Source organism: Falco cherrug, chromosome 11 (assembly GCF_023634085.1).
Source record: "Falco cherrug isolate bFalChe1 chromosome 11, bFalChe1.pri, whole genome shotgun sequence".
NCBI classification, from domain to species: Eukaryota; Metazoa; Chordata; class Aves; order Falconiformes; family Falconidae; genus Falco; species Falco cherrug.
This window is the reverse complement of record NC_073707.1, coordinates 22464843-22483678: the sequence shown is the minus strand read 5'-3', so window position 1 is coordinate 22483678 and position 18836 is coordinate 22464843. Positions and strand designations below refer to the sequence as shown.

The 18836-nt window shown below is 42.6% G+C and overlaps 1 protein-coding gene across 6 annotated transcripts in view; it reads right to left on the bottom strand.

Annotated features, from left to right (window-relative positions):
* Nucleotides 1-6250: 6250 nt before the first annotated feature.
* Nucleotides 6251-18836, bottom strand: part of ARMC9 (armadillo repeat containing 9) — a 67532-nt gene continuing 54946 nt past the window's right edge. For 5 of the 6 annotated variants that reach the window (XM_055723694.1, XM_055723698.1, XM_055723697.1 and 2 more), the window contains 3 exons: nucleotides 15514-15646; nucleotides 10726-10898; nucleotides 6251-7297 (listed from right to left, as the gene is read on the bottom strand). In XM_055723694.1, coding sequence (XP_055579669.1) covers nucleotides 7275-7297; nucleotides 10726-10898; nucleotides 15514-15646 — 329 coding nt within the window. In that variant the 3' untranslated portion in view covers nucleotides 6251-7274. The remainder of the gene's footprint in view (nucleotides 7298-10725; nucleotides 10899-15513; nucleotides 15647-18836) is intronic. The other variant, XM_055723696.1, reaches the window with a different exon arrangement.

Here is an 18836-nt window from a genome sequence, read left to right as displayed (position 1 = left end):
ATGCACAAACACCATTCAGCCCTATGGAATAACTCCTATTGCAGGAAAAAATAAGGCACCCCCCACCCCCTAAACAAAACAAAGAGGGGGGGAAGGAAGCAGAGCCAGGAAACTACAAGGACACTCTTAGAGAGGCCACTGCTGCAGGATAAAGGATCAGACTTTTACGCACATACTGAGGTTCCTTCTGAAACTCATTTCAGGCACCTGAACAAAACTATCAGCTTTCCACGAAGGCTCAAACCATCCCCTGCTGCCAGCGAGGAAAAAGTGCTTGTAGAAAACTACCTTCGTCCTCACAGCTGCCTGGGGGAAGCTGGACTAGGTTGAAATACAGGACATATTTCTGTCTCACCAGTGACAAGTAATGAAAATACTGTCAAGTAATGAAAATAATGAGATGTAAAGCAAGGATACCTCTTTTTCAGATTGGACTCTACAGACACAAATGCATTATTGTCATCAGAAAGGTGTAAGATCACTTAGTTTGGTTTTGGTTAAAAATTCTTGGTCTCTGCCCTGCAGATAAACATGACCCAGAAGCCAAGACACCCTGCTAGGACTCAAGATGAAACTGGTTCTCATTGCTGCCATTTCTGGGCGACTTGGGAGGTCACATACAATTGCTGACACTGGCTTCTGCTTCAGTTGCTGTAAACATGTGGTCAGAGAAACTGGGAAGCCCCAGCAAGACTTGTGGAAGTTCACAGTTGCTTAGACTCACCTTCCTGCAACGCCCAGCACGACTTTGTGAAACCTGCATCCTCATCACCTGCATCCTCAGAGGCATAAAGATAACAAGGGTTAGAGAGAAACAGAGACTTATGATGCTCTCTCCTTGCCCCTCCCCAAAGCACATTGAGGTTTTAAGCTACAGTACAGGACACAGCCATTTAGCTACTCAAGATTTTCATCTATGTGGAAACTGAATCAAAAGTAAATTATTTCTCTCCCATTATGCACGAATGGGGAACCATTCTCTGCGATGGTCAGGTCCTGAATTTGAATGAGATGACACTAAGTTCAAACTAGCTCCACATACATAAGACTGAAAAACTCAACCAAGCCAATTTTTAAGTTTTGGGAGAAGCACACCAAATTTTTCTTGCTGTTACTGTGTATTGTGGCAGGGCCTAAAAGCCTTAGTTACTGGCTAAGCTGCTTGTGTCCTCATATCGTGTAAGCACTAAGGTTGTCAATGAACCATGGGACCAGTTGTGCTGGTTCATAAGCCATGACTTGCCCCAGTTGCAGTGTGGCTACACTGGCTCAGCCGCTCCAGACAGTCCCAATCCCTGGGTCTGGGCTGAAACAGAATAGCAATGGCAGCTGTTACCAGTATTGCTGGGGCATGGAGTGATGGGATCCTCAAGAACTGCTACTGTACTTTGCCAGTGGATCACTCCCTGAGGTGGTGGTTCATGACTAGGAGCTCCATGGCATTGAGCTTTTGGTGCAGTTAGGATGGAAATGCTGGCTGTTTCAAACAGCCCCGTTTCCACAGGGCCTGAGGATGGAGGGGGCTTAAGTGAAACAGAACTGTTTTCCTCAAGTCCCAGAGCTGCCACGCTGCTCACTTGGAAAAGAAGGAAAAAGACAGGAGCCAGTTTTGTGGAAAATCATGGTAGGCCATGATCTGCTGAGTTAACATAAAAACAAAAAAAAGAAAAAAAAAGAGGGAAAAAAACGGCAAGTCATCTGCTTAATAGGAGCCAGTCCATTAGGATACTGCAAATTCGATCCAGGGGAAAAGCAGTTAGAGAAAAGGGTAAAAATTTCAGTGAGACATGCTGCTTGACAAAGAATTCATTTGGTGCTAATGGCCCTGCTTCTTGCTACCAACATGAACCACACTCCCAAAAGGCAGTGCATGAGCAGACATGAACAATAAAGTGATTTGTTCTCAGGAAGCATTCAACCTCTGCCAACAGTCAACCGGATCCAGACAACGGCTAGGGCAGTCAGACCGGCACATGGCAGACCAAATGAGGAACTGTATCACTTGGCACGGAGCTGCTATTTCCAGCACTTACATCCCATCCTCATGTTAGCTCAACTTTTTCACTCTTCAGAGGAAGAGGACTGTGCATCTAATGAAGTCTGGACCCACAAAGGCCAGAATTTTTCCTTGAGATCAGTAGGTGGAGGTGTCCTCGCCTCATAAAATCCCTTAGTAGGTGGTCTGGTTTTCAGATAGCCTCAGCATTCATAGCTGTCAGCTACAGCTTAATATATAAAACACTTTAAACACCTGCAGGATAAACCTTACTGTTTCAGGTATCCACTCATTTTTACTTGCCCTTTTTATTCTTTTAATTAGCAGAATTAGCTCTCAGCATCATTAAAAGAAAAACAAACAAAATGAATACTTTAAATTAGACTTTTAAGATGAAAACCAGCAAGGCATACTGGAAACCATTTTTTAAATTAAATACAGTGCTAGGTCACTCACACTCAGAGCGAACAAAGTAACTGATGCTCCCCAAATCTGTGGACTTAAAATCACGTCAGAACAGCATTCCCCATATTTGAAGAAGAAGAAACCAAACATTTAAAGCTGGCACCTGGATTTCTTACTGTTTGTGTGAAGCATTTTCACTTTCACTGCAATAAATTACTGCCCTAGTTTCTTGGAAACTTGGACCATACGCCAAGGACTGCTGAGAGAACTTGTAATAAAAGGAGGACACGTTCCAGAAACTTATTAGATGTCCTAGGGTGTGCGACTCAGCCTGTTGTTTGGAGAGCATCAGATCCTTAAAGAGCAGAAAGTTGGATCACAATCCTTTAACGGAATACAATGCCCTTCCACTGCAGGGTAGAAAGCAGTCTGGAGCTGGGAAGAAACTTGCTTTGAAATATCAGATCCCAACCACTGACAAGACGCCAGGCTAGAAGACTTACTGGTCTGATAACGCAGTAGGACAATGTTGTATGTTCTGTAACCAGAAGTTGGCTTCTTTTTAAAATCTGTTAGCAGCAGATTCCCATACAGCTTGGCCAGAACAGTCTGGTTTTAAAGTCTGTTTTGTTTGTCTTGAAACATCTTGCTGCTTCTCACCCATCAATAAATTCTCAAGAGTCCCACTCCTTTTACAGTTTATACAAATAGCAGTGGTTAGGAAAGCGCAGCATTGCCTGGAGAAGCCCACACGGCTTAGTCACAGAGGTATTCTGACACGTAGCTCCCACCAGGGTCAGTGGAGGTTTGCATGGCTACATCGATACCCTCCTTGCTAGCCATGCCCACACATCTCAAGCTCCCTGGGCCACACGGCGCAGCCAGGTGTGTCCGAGGGGCCTCACAGACTCCGTTAGCTCACAACACCGAGCAAGGTGCGCCTCCCAGCCTTGCCTCTCCCGGGCAAGGGCTTCCTCCCACACTGAGCCAGACTGCGGGCAAGTGTGAGGATGGTCCAAACTGGCAGGAAGGTCTGGCTCAAGGATGAATTCAAGCCCCAAGCTACAAGGTAAGTCTGGATGTGCTTCAATAGCTGGGGGGAAGGTAGCTTGCTTGCTTTTCTGCTGCCACCACTCAAAGACATGCATGAATGCAACACACTGCTTTTTATCTCTCACTGTAACCTCCACCACCGCCATTTATAAAGACTAGTGGAATTTTGTTTAAAGGAAACAAAGTCAAACCAAGCAACCACTGTCACTCCCCATCACAGCAGTATTTCTCCTCCAGGTAACTTCCTTGGTTGCCTTCTCCTACACACTTAAACTCTCCAACGAACAACCCTTCTGACACCAAACCAATGTCACTGGTGGCATCCCACATGCCAAGGCTCTCTCCATGAGAGACCATGAACAATGAATGGCTTGTGCCTGCTTTGCAACACTTCTGAGCAAACAACGCTATCTCTGCAGAGGCAGGCCAGGCTGAATAGAACCTGTGCTTTCAACTCATGTGGAGACAAAACTGTTGGGGACAGACTTTGTTGATAATAAAAGAGAGTGAAACGTAAACAAATGCACACCCTAAAAGTTCATCAAACCCCAAACAAACCTATCAAAGAGACAAAGAAAAAGAAACCCTTTAGAAGCATTTTTACCCAGTCACTGCCAGATAATTTTAAAGCACTTGTACAGAACAAGCCCTCCATGCAAATTTAAATAGACTTACCAGTTTACATCTCACATACAACACTGTCCATAAACAAAATCATGCTGAATATAGAGAAATTACATCTAAAAGACATGCTAGCACCACACAGCACTTTGGTCCCAGAAGAAGTTCCCTTGCAGATCTGTGTGTCTTATGCAATAGCTGTATTTGCTTATTGTAAACAAAATTGCAGCCACTTCAAGTACAAACACACCCCTCTTATTCAGGCAGGCCATTTCCACTGCTCCCATTATGAACTTACCAGGGTGGCGGTATATCTAGCAAAAGCCTCTACATGGCATATAGAAAAAATACCTAACAACTTTTAAGAGGGAGGTGCAGAATTTGCTATGTATGTGTTATTGACCTCTACCCAGGGACCTTTCAACCCTGAATGGTGGAGCACTACCAACAAAGGCAGAATCAACATTTTTCTTTCATTAGCTTCAAAACCTTCCGAATGGCATCACAGGGGCTTTTTGGGGCTTTTTGTGAACAACACAGGAAAGGAGGACACTTTACTGCATTGGCCCCTCAACTTACTGCTCAGCAGATAATTAATTTCTAAGCATATCCATAGTTTCTCTGAAGTATTTGGAAAATGAAGTTTCTCAGGCACTAACATAAAAACTGGTCTCACTTTTCAAACTCTACACTCACTCACACTTCAAAACATCTAAGAATTGAACATGGAAAAACATGCCTATAGAGTTCTGCATTGCAACAGGCCAGAATAAGAAATGAACGCTCAAGTACATACGCTTCAGCTTGTTGACTGCAGTACCGTTCCGCAAGATGCATTTCATTTTTCACGAATCTTGGTATCGTGGAGCAGTTGTAGCTGTACCTACCAACCACCTTCAGCTGACCTGTAAGGAGTGATACAGTTTTGACCTCCTAATGGTAAAGCCAGTGAGGTTTTTGGGGTGGTTGCTCCCCCTGCCCCAAAATAGTCTACACTCAACACTGTTCAAAAGCTGCTCTGCATCTGAGAATCAGATCTGTTCCAATACGAAACTCAGCACTGCTATAAAATAAATAAAACTCAACTGCTGGAGCATTGTGTTACCCTTCTGTGTTATCCACGTATGCAAATGCATGCGCTTAGCACTTCAGTGTTAACAACTTGGCCATTGGTTTTACATGCTGGAAAAAACAGCATTTCAAAGGAAGAAGAAAAGCCGCCTACCCTGGAAAACCACTAGGTGAGTTTTTACGGCTGTTTTCCATTAGCCCTTTGTGAACCAGAGGACATTTTTCCATTAATTGTGTTTATTAACTCTGAGAGGAGTTGGATGAATCTAAGCACAAGTCAGAGATCTGTTGTGATTTCTTTGTCTAGCACGGAGATCTATGCCACACAGGCTATCAAGTGTTTATAATCACTTTATGTTCTATTTAGTTTGGGAATTAAAGCAACACCCATACTTTGCCCGCTTTATGTTAGACCTTTAGATACCCTGAAGTTACCGAGCAGTAAACTATAACTTCCGCACAAATATGCTAGATAATAAACCAGGGGTGCCTCCTCCTATAAAACAACCCGATTCCAATTTAAAATCTATTATCCAAAGGGGTTACCTGAAGTTGTGTGTGGGAGCTCTTCCTGCAAACACCTGACACAGCATCACTGATATTGGCAGGTTCCATGGGAACTGCATCACACCAGGAAATGGCCTTGACTCCTCAGTTGCTGGCACAACTCAAGGCCTCCGCAGAGGTGTAAAGCTTTCTTCTGGTTCTAAGGAAATGACTGGTGGCTTTACAACTCTCTGCTCTAGGGGAAGGCAGTGTCACTATCAGAGCTTTTTACCTTTCACACTGTGTTCCACTTGTTTGTTTCTCAAACTCCAAATGGAAATGCCAGAACAAAAGCCTTACCTTTTCCCTTTTTGTACCTGTTAAAGCATTTGCTTTTGAAGTCCACCTGTGGCAAATATGCTGCCTGCTTTTTGTGCACTGCTGCTGAGGCAGCAGCCAAATTCAAAGATAAACTGCATTAGTTGCTGTTGCTCTAACAGCTCTGTCACATGAGGGGGTGTTACTGTAAAGCCAACCCTCAGTGAAGACTTTAGTGTTTCCCGGTCCCTGTTACTTTTGAGAGAAACAACAACAAAGAGCACTACCTTTGTAACTCACTGGCAGAACTAACTGCTGGGGTTTTTATTTAGTTGGAGGGCTTCCTGACCTCTCTTGCCCAGCCAGCACTTCAGATTCACTGAAGACCAGCACAAAATCCGTAAGACATAACCAGACCATTGCTCAGAACCGATACATATAAAAAAGCAACAAAGACCAAAGATTGTCCACAGCCACATGTAAAGAGAAAGTTACTTCTGATCTGTTCATGTTCTTATGGTTTCTTCTATGAATGAAGTCCGTCCTTCCAGCAGAAAAAATGGATTATTCATTCCACAAATGTTAAACTAGAATTAAGAAAAAAACGTAGGAAGAAGGAATAGGAGTAATTGCTGCAGATAAAGCTGCTGATCAGATCAAGAGGTGAGCATGGATGCTGCCTTGGGCACTGGCACGGTGTTTTTCAACTGCCACAGGTCCATCACAAGTTAATGAAATACTTTCTCTCCAGTCTCTGGTGGCCAAACACAGATCTCGCTCCACACAAGACAGCTCCAGGCAGTGAGGCTCTGCACATATGGTGCACATTTTCCCTCCTAGTGCAGAACCTTTGAACAGATACCTTCCAACTCATTACAAAGGTGTAATTTAAAAAAAGCAAGTGGCAGGCTAGTTCAGCAAGCAATATGTAAAAAAGACAGTTAATTGGTCAGACTCATGTGCTGAGCCCTACATACTGTCTCCAAAGGCCCTTTACCCTGGGACACAGAAGGCATAGAGCAAAAGTTTCTTCTCAAGGTGGCAACGTCAATATAGAGTAAACTATTGGAGACACTGGGACTATATTCATCTCCCGTATCAGTCCTGGGCTGCTGCTGCGACCTTGAATTGTAGTAACAAGGCTCTTGTCTTGGCTAGTTTTAGAGACAACAGGTGCATTCCATCAGATAATGCCTGAATCACTGTGCAATGCCAGTGAGCAACCTCACCCTCTTCTCTGCAGGTTGCCAGTAAAGCTCATTACAGGAAGCTGGCTCTGTCCTTCAACAATGTGACAGGCGAGTCTCGAGGAAAGGAGCTGTTCTCACTTCCTGTAGGACTGGCTGCCTGCAGAAAAATGGCAAGAAAGGGTCTGTCAGCTGAAAGCAGTATTTATTACAAGACAGGAGCTGCCTGAGGGCAACACTTGTTCAACCTGTACAGTGACACAAACACCACAAAGAACACGCACAAAGGCACCTTAACCACTGATGTTTCAGCTTAAAAATGCAGAATGTACTGATGGCAGCCACTTGTCAGGGGACACTGAAAGAACTTGTGGAGGAGCAGGGAGTCACCAGGGCCCAGTTGCATTCCCGACAGTAATAATTTCTTTTCTTCTGGTAAAGATTTCTGTACTACCCTAGCTCCGCTGTGCCCTAGACAGGACTCTCTACACTGCAAACAGCTTGAGCATGCCCAAGCAGAGTTGCTTGGAGCAGATGCAGCGTAACAGAGTAGCTTAAACATTCAGCCATGTCCACATGAGTGCATAAGCACAGCTGAAAGTCTAAACTTGGAGGTCTACCCCCTGTTCTAGCCATGCTGCCAGTGTTACTTACCCCTGTACCAGCTAGGAAGTGGAATCCACAGAAAATCCCAGAATAGCTGGTTTTATCTGGAGGAGCTTGGTTTTGCTTAAAGGTACAGCTTTAGAGCTCAGCTAACAGCAGTGGGCTACATCTCAGGCAGGAATCTGGTCCCAGGCCTGCAGCTGCACTAAGTACCTGTGCTTCCTCTGCATTCCTCAGGCATTCCACACACTCCATGCTCCAAGAGGAGCAGTTCAGCTAGTCCAGCTAGGCTCATGTAAAAGCAACTTATTTCCAGAAAATAGACCTCTAATAAATATTTAAAAGCAAGCTAAAAACGTGTCTCTAAAATAAGTGAGCACATAGAGTAAGTACAATCAGAAACTCATGTTTTTCTCATCATGCCTGTCAGCTACAAACCCGTGTATTTCTCCAGAAATACCAAGAAACCCACAAACTAAAGACAGTCTGCCACTGAGACAGAGCCTCTTACAAGCTGACATGCCTACGTAGTCAGCCAAAGGGAGACAACAACTGCTGAAATCTACTGATTGCTGATATCTGTGCATCTGATATAATTTTTGACTTACAGATGATTCAGCTAGAAAATTAAACAAACAGTAGCACAGAGCTTTACTAGGGAAACATTAGGGGCTTACTGGCTTCAGATGCCTTCCCTGCACCTTTAAGTAATGGTTGGGAATTACCTTTGAGAGCCTTAACTTTGGACATAGGTGCTTAAAGCCCTTTTTAGTCCTTTAAAAATCTGGTCCTTATCACCTTCCTCTCACTTTTCCCAATTATAAACACCTGTGTGAAAGCCCCTGCAAGATGAACAATAACTAATAGGTGCCCTGTGACAGCAGACAGCAATGCAGGATACATATAAGCAGAGTGAATGGAAAACTACTTGTTTGCAAAATAATTTCTTTGCTATTTTAGCGGAAAGATAAGAGTTTAATATTCAGTTGCTGACACCAACTCTGTCTCATGACACAGGTGGACAGATAGAAAACAAAAACTTGGGAGAAAAGGAAAATGGACACATAGCTAAGATGTGATGCCTGCTACAAATTCAGCTTTAGGATGCACAGACACAGCAAAGATAAGAGCTATATTGTAAGACAAATCCTATCCAATAAAAATTAGAAGAATCCAAGAGTCTGGTCTTTAAAATTACTTATACTGAATCAACAAGGAAACCCAAGCGATGTAGAACTCTGATTACGCTCTGCTTTAATGCAATTTCAAAATAAAATAATTATACACTGTGACACTGGAAAAGGAACTTACTCCAGAGCCCTACAAGAGCAACCTAAGTATGTTGCATTTTTCATAGGACATGCACCCGGAGTGTAAAGACACCCTGGAGAAACTAGAACGTGCAGAGGAGTTTTGTGTGCACACATACACACTATGCTTTTCCCTTCTTCAGCAGAGCTCCTTTTCAATGAGCCAGCGCTTTTGTAAATGAACTGAGACAGGAACCAGGGACAGACTCCCAGGTGTTAACAGCACATTCAGTCAGGGCAGAACAGTGCTCCTGTCACAGGAAACAGAAAGCACTGATGTCAGAGGTAAAACACAGGACATATGCAGCAAAAGTAAAGCTGAAAGAGCTGGCAGTATTACCTAAGCACAGGACCGTTCAAACAAGTCCTCTTTAGGTCAAAACCTCCCTTAACCACCAAGGACATTCCCTTCCACTGCGTCATCTGTACTCCCTGAATGAAACCATGCCACCTCCCTGCACACGCAACTGTGTGGAATGACAGTGAGTGAGCAACACAGAAGACTTAGGAAGCTCTTTCCAGTTATGTTGCTGATTTACTAGGTTATTTCAATTCTCTGTGCTCCGTTTTCCCTACCTGTAATGAGGAACTAACAAAATACACACACTTCAGATTTCTTGGGAAGGTTTGCAGGGTACTATGAGTTACCATGTTTTCGTGAAATATTTAAAGATAACAGTTACAGCTGAAGAACAGAGCTAATGTTACACTGTGATCAAATAGTCATCACTAAACTTACACCACATTTGAAATTTAAATACACAGCACATGGCTCCTACCATTTTCATTGATGATGGGCCCAGAGGTGTATTAGGTGTATTTGAATTTAGCTAGTTCTATCCACGCTGCAGGGAAAAAGCATTACTGAAGAATGAATCTTTCTTCCCTGCCCCCCTGCCCCTCCCCCCACAAAAAAACCCCCAAAAACCTAACTCCCCACAACTTACACACTATACACCTGTTTTACTGTTGGGTGAGCATCTGAGATCAACGTTTCCACTTAATGGGCTTGCGTTGGCTGCTTAAAGCAAGCGTCCTCCATACTTTCCCTCCAACCTTAAGTCACAGCCACCTCTCTTCCAAGCCCACCACAAACTAGTACTGCTTAAACTTCTTCAGGCAACGACACATCCATATGGCTCTTAAATACAAGTCTCCAGCAGAATGGTGACTGCCACAAGCAGCCCAACATGTGTGGCTGCCTGCTTACGAGGCTGCCCTGAGCCTATCTTCTGAACTGCCTGACATCTGGTCTACATTCAGTAGACACACTGTAGACAGTGCAGACACACCCAGGGATCCAAATTCAAGAACATTAAACAGTTTACACAGTGGAGTGAACAAGTGTCTAAAGAAAAGGAAAAAGTCTAATGACATTAGACAAAGTCTGAGCCTAGAAGCTTCCCCCCCAGACTTCTGAGAATTTGGGCCACTTTTCTCCACCCAGAGACAGGAAAAAGCATGTCTCCTAACCGTTCACATGACAGCCTGGAAATAGGAGCAGTGTTTGGCAGGATATAATTACGTGGTTGTACAACCTGCAGACGACAAGTACAATGTCATATACTCCTGGCACATTTGTAGCATACGACTTCATTCCTGGAGAGCTACTACAGTGCTCCCTCCTTTCCCACCCCAAGGACTGACAAACAGATGACTCTTCCCCACTTACTCTGTTGGCTCCTTGTGGATGATCCTGAGGAGCTGGGACGGCTGGTTTGTTGGGGTCCAGACTGAGAGAACTGTGGGGCAATGCCTGGGACCTTTCCCTTTCTAGGGCTGGCACTCTGCACTTCAGGAGTGCGAGGAATCTTAGGTTTGCTGGTGAAGGCTGAGGGAAACTCACTGTAGGAGGAGATGGAAAGGGTTAGCAATGCATGGAGAAGTATGTATGCATAGTACGTCTGCAACCAAGTGAAACCTGCAGTACGTGCTGTGACAGCATGACTGACTGCTCAAAATTCAGGGAAACTGCACATGGAAAGGAACATGACACCACAGGTACTGTTCTGGGGCATGTACTCACCACACAGCCTCTAAATCTGGCTCTATGGACCTGTCTATCCCACTCAAACCTGGTTTTTTGGACAACAGGATTGAACAGGTTTAGTTAGGTCCCCTCCAAACAAGTAATAGATCTTTAGCTTGTTTTCTGTTGTATTTATCACACAGACTTAATCTGAGGTGCAAAAACCATATATATATATAATATATATATATATGCGCTACAGCACAGGAATACATGGTTTTAGGGCACAGACACTATTATTTCTCCCAGGTATAGGTCACAGTCTTGGCAGACAGAGGCAGCCTCCCTGGCTCCTGGCTGTGACCACATTTGTAGCACTCCCTGAAGGCTTGGTCAAAAGAGCAAAGAGCTGTGATGGCATCTATGAAATAAATTCCCTAAGCACAGAAGTTTCTTGTTCACACTAAGAACATAAACCAGCTGCTGCTATCTTGCAGTCTGCTTGTGTTGCAAGAATACTGTTCTTTAAAATTTAGTCCATGACTGCGTGAGGATACACTGCCCTTCCCTCCCCCGAGCACCAACATATTCTTTCCCAGGTACAAAAATGGAGGCTACCAGGAAACACCAAGTCTCTAAAATAGTTCTAATCTATAGTCATGTTTGCTTTAGTAAGTCAATTTTATCTTAAAAGGAGAAAAAGTTAAACTGAAGGAGCAGCTACATGAAAAAGCTCATCATATTAAAAAAGGACATAAAAGCAGAACGAAAGGCAGGAGAGCGAAAAAGTCACTATCCAAAGACAGGTGATTAAAATGGAAAGTCCCGGTGTTATTAGCTCCATGAAAAGAACCCTTTGTGACCATCAGAAAGGGTGATTAGGAGGATTTTCGAGACATGTAATCTCCCCTCCTCCCCTGGGAATGCTGCTGAGTCAGTGCTGATTAGCCCATCCATACCCGTGCTTCACCTTACAGGGAGATGTGAGCTAGTCTTTCTTTTGTATTTTAAATAGCATTAATTGTCTATATTTTGCATATGTATATGCTAACCATTAAGGACAGAGGCATTGCTAACTGGCCTGCTAAGAGCCATCTCTGCAGCCCTCTACCTATCTCTATTAGAAGTGTTACACTTGTCTCATTTCAAAGGAGGAGGTGGCAGATGGCAGCAGAAACACACCAGCAAAACAGATCCAAGAAAGTAAGATTGGCTATATAAAACCCCAAGGCACGGACCACTGACATGTTTAAATATCTCTCTCCATAGTACAGTCTCATTGTTACTGCTTTTTTGTCATTTCATTCATTTTGGTCTTGAACCAAAGCTGGGTGAGCCGGGTTTTCAATTCTCTAGTGCTCTCCACGGTAATCTCATGTGTACTACGGTATGTTAATGTGGATAAAAAAGGGAGATCCAACAGCCTCACAGCAGTTTATAAGCTATAAATGAGCTTTTTTCCCCCTTACTCAGCAATCGATAACAAAATCCTGGACCTGTATTCCCATATACTGAGAAGCGTTTTTACAGCCATCAACAATTTTTACAAGAGTTCCACCGCAGTAACGTGGGCAGCTAGGTAAGGCTGTAAGCACTTTGGAGACAAAGCAAAGTACTGCAACCAGAGTAACTATATTTTACCAAAAAAAAAAAAAGATACACACAATGTTCACACAGGATGGCTCACACCTTTGCAAACTCTTCAGGGAAGGATTATATGACATAAACTGGTAGCAAACACTGAAAAAAAACCCTGCTGTTTTTCTTACAGGATGCAGAGCAGATCTTGGTCTCTTCGTGCCCGGGTGTCACAGAACCACCTCATCTTTTACTACATCAATAAACAGGCCAAGATCAACAGAAAACAATTAAGCCTCAGAATAACACAGAAAACTGCTATTTGGCATCCTTTAGAACTTGGTGAGATGAAGAAAGAAGCAGAAAAATCTGCTGTGGGAAAATGTTCTGTAGTATTTGGTAAAGGAGTCATTTATGACAAGGTGTGGTAATTTGAGAGCAAGTGCTGGAACAAAAAAACCCACCACAACCCACAAGCAAACAAACCCATAACAAACTTACACAGAAGCCTACATTTGCACTGAAAAAGAAGAAAACTGTTTATTTGGAAACAATGGAAAGAATTGGTTATAAAAAAAGTGCACAACAGACTGACACTGGGATCAGAATAATCAACCAAGAGACACGACAGGAGTTAAACACACAAAGATGAGTTAGATCATTTTCTGCAAGAGAAATACACTCGGGACTTTTGGCCATTTTTAACAGCTTACCAGAAAAAAAAAGACCATTAGAAACCTAAGACAACCCTGCAAAGTTTAAGATCTTTATTATGATGATTCTGGACATAGTCACAATAAAAGGGCTTTTTTCAGCCAGCCACAATTGTAAGCTTAAGTCTATTACAAATTTATCCTTCATTAGCTAAAAAGCACAACAGATCTATATCCTTACATGATCAAAATGCAGTAAGGAATAGCAAGCAGGAGCAGCAGTCTGACATACATCAGCTAGAACAATCACTTACTCCTGCAGAAATAAACAACTGCAATAGACATGTCACTACTAGGGTCTCATTCTTCTCTCAAACTGTTTAAGCTTTCTTATCCCTGTGTGGTTCAATTCCCAATTTATACTGCTAAGGAAGAGGGGAAATAGCAGTGACTGCTTCATCACCACAACTCAGCCCTCCTTTTCTCATACGTACCTCTTCTATGAAGGTCTTGATATTTGCCTAGTAGGAAGGCTACATCTCTTGCAGTGGTCAAAACTATCACTGAAGCATCGATTTATTCACTCTGTTTGTTTTGCAAACTAATTAAAGTATGCTTCCAAGAATGAAAGAATGAAAAGGCAGGTCTAGCTATTGCAACACCAACATATTAACAAATATTAACAGGATACCCTGTGTTCATTTGGATTGTGAACAGCTATATTCCCACATCCGTAACTCGAGGCTGCATTTGAAAATAAAAATTACTGTATGTATGCTAAGGAAGCACGCAATGAAAAGACAGTATCTTCTTCTGCAGGATACTGCACCTGTGCCTTCAGTTAGAGATCCATCTACTACTGAGATTTAGACATACATTTATGAAGAAAAAGTAAAGATTACTTGGGACACGTCTTTTTAATAATAGCTTATGACTGCAGAGAAGCAAAGCCTCTCACCAAGGTGGGGGGCAAGATGCTTCCAATATGGCTTGCTTTTTGCAAGCCAGAGCCTGAAAAATAATCTGTCTCTGTCACAAAACAAGCAGTATTTGGCCACAAAATTCTCATAGTCTACTTGTATTTGTAGGATGGGTTTAGCTACTGTTAGGACAGGCAACAGAAATAAAAGCAGTAATGCTGGGATAGGGGTATGACTACTAAGCACTTCAGCGCTAACCAGTGATAACTTGTTGACACTATAAAATTTCTGAGATGTCACCATGGAAACAGCACAACTGGGGAAAAAAACCTCCAACTCAAGGACTCAAAACCACACCAAACCTCCGAAACACACAGAGGCATCTGTAGGCCACCCTTAAGCAGACAGCCCAGTTTTCAGAAGCACTAGAGCTTTAACTGACAAATAACTAAGCACTTCTGAAAAATCAGATCCATAAGAAGTTGGTAAAACCCCTCCTTTAACACACCTCCACCCATTCTGTGTTTTACTTCTGGAATGTACTTGCTTTTAGAATTTCTCTACCCTCACTGTTTAAAACTTGGCCCAATCAAATTAGCTATAGGAAAAAGCTGTTAATGTCTGAAGGACACATGCGGGCCCTGAAAAACTTTGGTAAACCATGGTCCAATTGCTAATGAATTCCTAGTTCTCATCCAAGATATAACATCACAGTCCTACACATGACAAAGGCTTCACAGAAAGTTCAAGGTATGAACAGGAGAAGGAGCGCAAAATTCTTTCTTTTGACAGAAACTGTTTCAAGGAAGAGTTGAAAAACATTGCTGGGAGAACTCATCATATTGCCTCCCTTGTTACACCTGTCTAGCCAATAAGTCAGGGACTCTGGTCAGCAGTGCTAGCAACTCAGCATGTTTAAACACTCTGAATCCACTTAAATGCTTAATTTTTTTTTTCCTTCTGCAAGTTAATTCCTGCCCTGTTCCCACAGTCCTACCTATTTCTTTACTAGTAAACGATTTTTCATGGGCTAGAGTGATCTAAGGAAGCAATCAGGAAGTTTTATTTGCAGAAGACTGTTGTGTATACATGTGAAGTTCATTAATAATGTCTTGCTTGAGATTTCTCCCATTCTGGACCAGATGCTTAGAAAACTGAACAGCTGCCTCTGGCACAGCTAAGGGTATTTTGTTTGGCAAGTACCACCACAGCTGTCTCAGACCAGACTACATCATACATCAAATGACTTCACAGATTGTCTTTACAGCAGCATGGAATTAGCTGGTAAGTCCTCTCAGACTCCTCTTGCACTTTTAGATACTCTTCTGGATAAATCATACCTATGTGATTGCCCATTTACTTTGTCCTGGGTGAAGTCAGTAGATCGGGAAGACAAGATACTGTCACCAGCTGGGATGCTTCGGTCCCTTCTATGGCCTGATGAGAATACTTCAGATGACTTCATTTCAACTGCTATTTAAAAAAGAAGCACATTTCAGTGAGGAGTTGTCTCTACAGTTCTACTAGAAACACAGTGAAGTCACCAGTTCCTCCTGTATGAAGGAAACCTTGAGATAATAGCAGGCTACAGATCGTGGCAGAGTGCATTATGGTTTATCAGCTGAGCCAAGCCAACGGCAAGTATGCATACTTCCAGCCCTTTGCAGGCGGAAAGTAAAACATGGTTGGATTATTTTCAAAGCAGCTACACTCTGCATTTGCAATGGGCTAGGAGCATGCAGACCATCAGTCAACATATATGAACTATTGACCATTATCTCATTAAAAGCCACAGGAATACAAACACTTGCAGTTATCTGTACGTATCCATAATAACAGGCAACAACTGCTGTAAAAAAAAGTGTTCTACATTTCTGTCAGACTTCAGGCCTATTGCATTTGTTGAATATACCTCACTTTATGCCTTGCACTAATGGAGAAGGGATGGGCAGTCAGTTTGCTGAGACGCAAGGCTACCAAGATGTGCAAGTTCAGTAAGAGTTTAGCAAAAATTCCTAGCTCCATTCCTCCCGTGCTCAGGACAGGTTGCCATTCTGATTTGCTCTCACATGCTGATATGGATGCAGGTCAGGTCATTTTCAGACAAGCGTTTGGCTGCCCAGCCTATGTTCTGTCTGACATTCAGCGTAAGTGTAGTAAGATGATCAGGGTTCACCTTTAGTCCACAAGTTTTCTGCTCACAGGAGACAAACAGGAAAAGAGAGCCAGAAATATTGATTCTTCACCAAAGTGATAAAAAGGGAGAATGGACCCAGGCAAAAATCAGACTGACTCAAGAACAGCTGAATATATCCAGGCATGGAGAATATTAAGAACTGGTTTCATTTTTAGAAAACAAGACAGGATCAAGGTTTCTTGAGGCTAAACTTAAGTTCCCTTGAGACATGATCTCGATGATGCTAACTGTTCACATAAAGCTTTTATTCTAATAATTTTTTCGCTTTTGGTCTCTTGCTATTCATTTCATGACTTGACTGCATGAAATTCTGAATCCCAAAGTATTCACGTGATGCTGAAAAACACATATTCTGAAGTGAGTAGGTTTCTGGTACTGCATAATGACCATCAGACCAAGATCAGAAGTCAATAAACTGTGTATTTCCTTCACAGCAAAGATGTTTGGCAGGGCATGATAAGAGTCTCTGGAAGCAGTACAATTATTTTTACACCTTTCTGTTACATACTGTTCCCTGCCTTATCTTAGAAGGTACTCAAAGAGAAAGGGCTTATTTTCCACTGTCTTAAATTAAAGATTGTCCAATTTAAAAATTACAAAACCCACTACCTTTTGGAAAACTGAGGATGTCCAAAGACCCAGACCAATTATCATTACACAGAATGGAAGTTCTGTTACTGACATGAACAACCCGGGGATCCAGCAGTGCAGTCTTTCTTTTCTTCTCTCCTACTCCTCCTTTCTAAATCCCAAAAGGTAAGAAAGACAAGCATGTATTTTACTGGCTACTTGCAAAAACCTGAAACAAACCTCTGGCAATCCTTCAAGTAGCTCAGTGTTGGTTTATAGCCTGGATTAGTGCTAGGCAGAATTGTCTCTGCCACACGCAAAAATTATTTGTCTTATTACATGTATAATGCATATAAACTTGCAATATGCTGTATAGTCTGACCTCCAAGATTCCGAATACAAGAAAAGAGTTTAATCTAGCAGTCTCATTAGTACCTACCTCCACGTAATCTTGACTGCAAACAGCTAACAAACTGTTTTAGACAGAGGATACTAGCAAAGTTCTGACAATATGAAACATTAAAGCTGGCAGGAGTTTCTTCAGCGTGAAGGCTTCGTATCAAATACTCTCCATCAAAAATGAACAACATTTACTTTGTTGACTCATTCAAGCTCCCTGTTTAAACCTCCCCACAAATCTCTACAAACTGCCAGACAGCATCAGCAGCACAGAAAAAGTGACAGAGGTTGAGTTAATGAATTACACTGGCAAGATATTATCAAAATGTGGTTTAGAAGGTATGCTGGGCTCTTGGCAGCTGCATAAGGCCTTAGAAATTGCATCCAATTACACTATAAAACAGCAAATAGGAACACATTTGATACCTGCTTGGCTTAATTGCCTTTATGAAGCATGAGTACGTAAAACTCCATCTTTTTCTTCTTTATAGGAAACCTGTCAAGTCAGTATGCTTGTGATCCGTTTACAATCTCTGCTGTTCTGAGCTGCTGCCCCTGGGCAGCTAACCTCCCTGTGGAACGGGCTCAGCTGTACTCAAGGTGCTACTGTGCAAAGCGAGGCTTGAGGACAGCCCCTGTCACGCCTATACAACAGTGAGAACCCAAGTGCCCATCTTGAACAGGAGCTTCACCTGCTTCTATCATACAGCTTTCATTCAGCATGTTGTATTTACCAGCTCTAGGCATTACACAAGCAAATTCCTGTCTGCAAGACCTTGGTTACTTTTCTCAGAATCCTTTTCATTTCCTCTAGGAAATTTAAAAAAATAGAAGAGAGAGTAAAAAGTATGCTATTCCTTTACTGCTTCAAAGCATATTTTTCAGGAAAGTAAAGGCATTCTTTGTCTGAACTTATTAGTAATTCTGTACCGGATATGCTGCAAGATCCTTTATCTAAGACTGCAGAACATTTTGCCTTAAATCCCTAATTGGAAATGTTAATGAATCCTTGCAAGAAGGCTGAAACTCCCACATCCAAAGTTCCATGATCCTCTGGATATCAAAAGTTCAGATATAGAGTATGTCAGAAGCCTATAACCTTTTAAATTCCATCACATGTTTCTGAGCTCTCAGGTCCAGCTGAGTTCGCATTCATTTCAGTTTAAGTTGCAAGGACAGAATGTTTAGCAGCAGCATCCACAATGTAGCTATACAGCACAGGGCTTCCCATCCTCCACAACCTTTTATGGTTTGAATGTAGTTGCAAATCTAAGCAGATAACTGCAGCTGCCTTCAACTTTAATACAGAGGTCTAGCCAACAGAGCCTGCAGGTGCCAGCAGACAGTGATTCATTTAGATCCAAACAAGGGTATATTTGATTAAATAAGGGGCTTTGCCTGTCGGGGAGTGCACTTGTCTCTGGGCTGCAGCTCCTTCCCTAGGCAGAGGACATCGTGGAGTGAAATACAGTATACTTTGCACATCGGAAGCCTTGG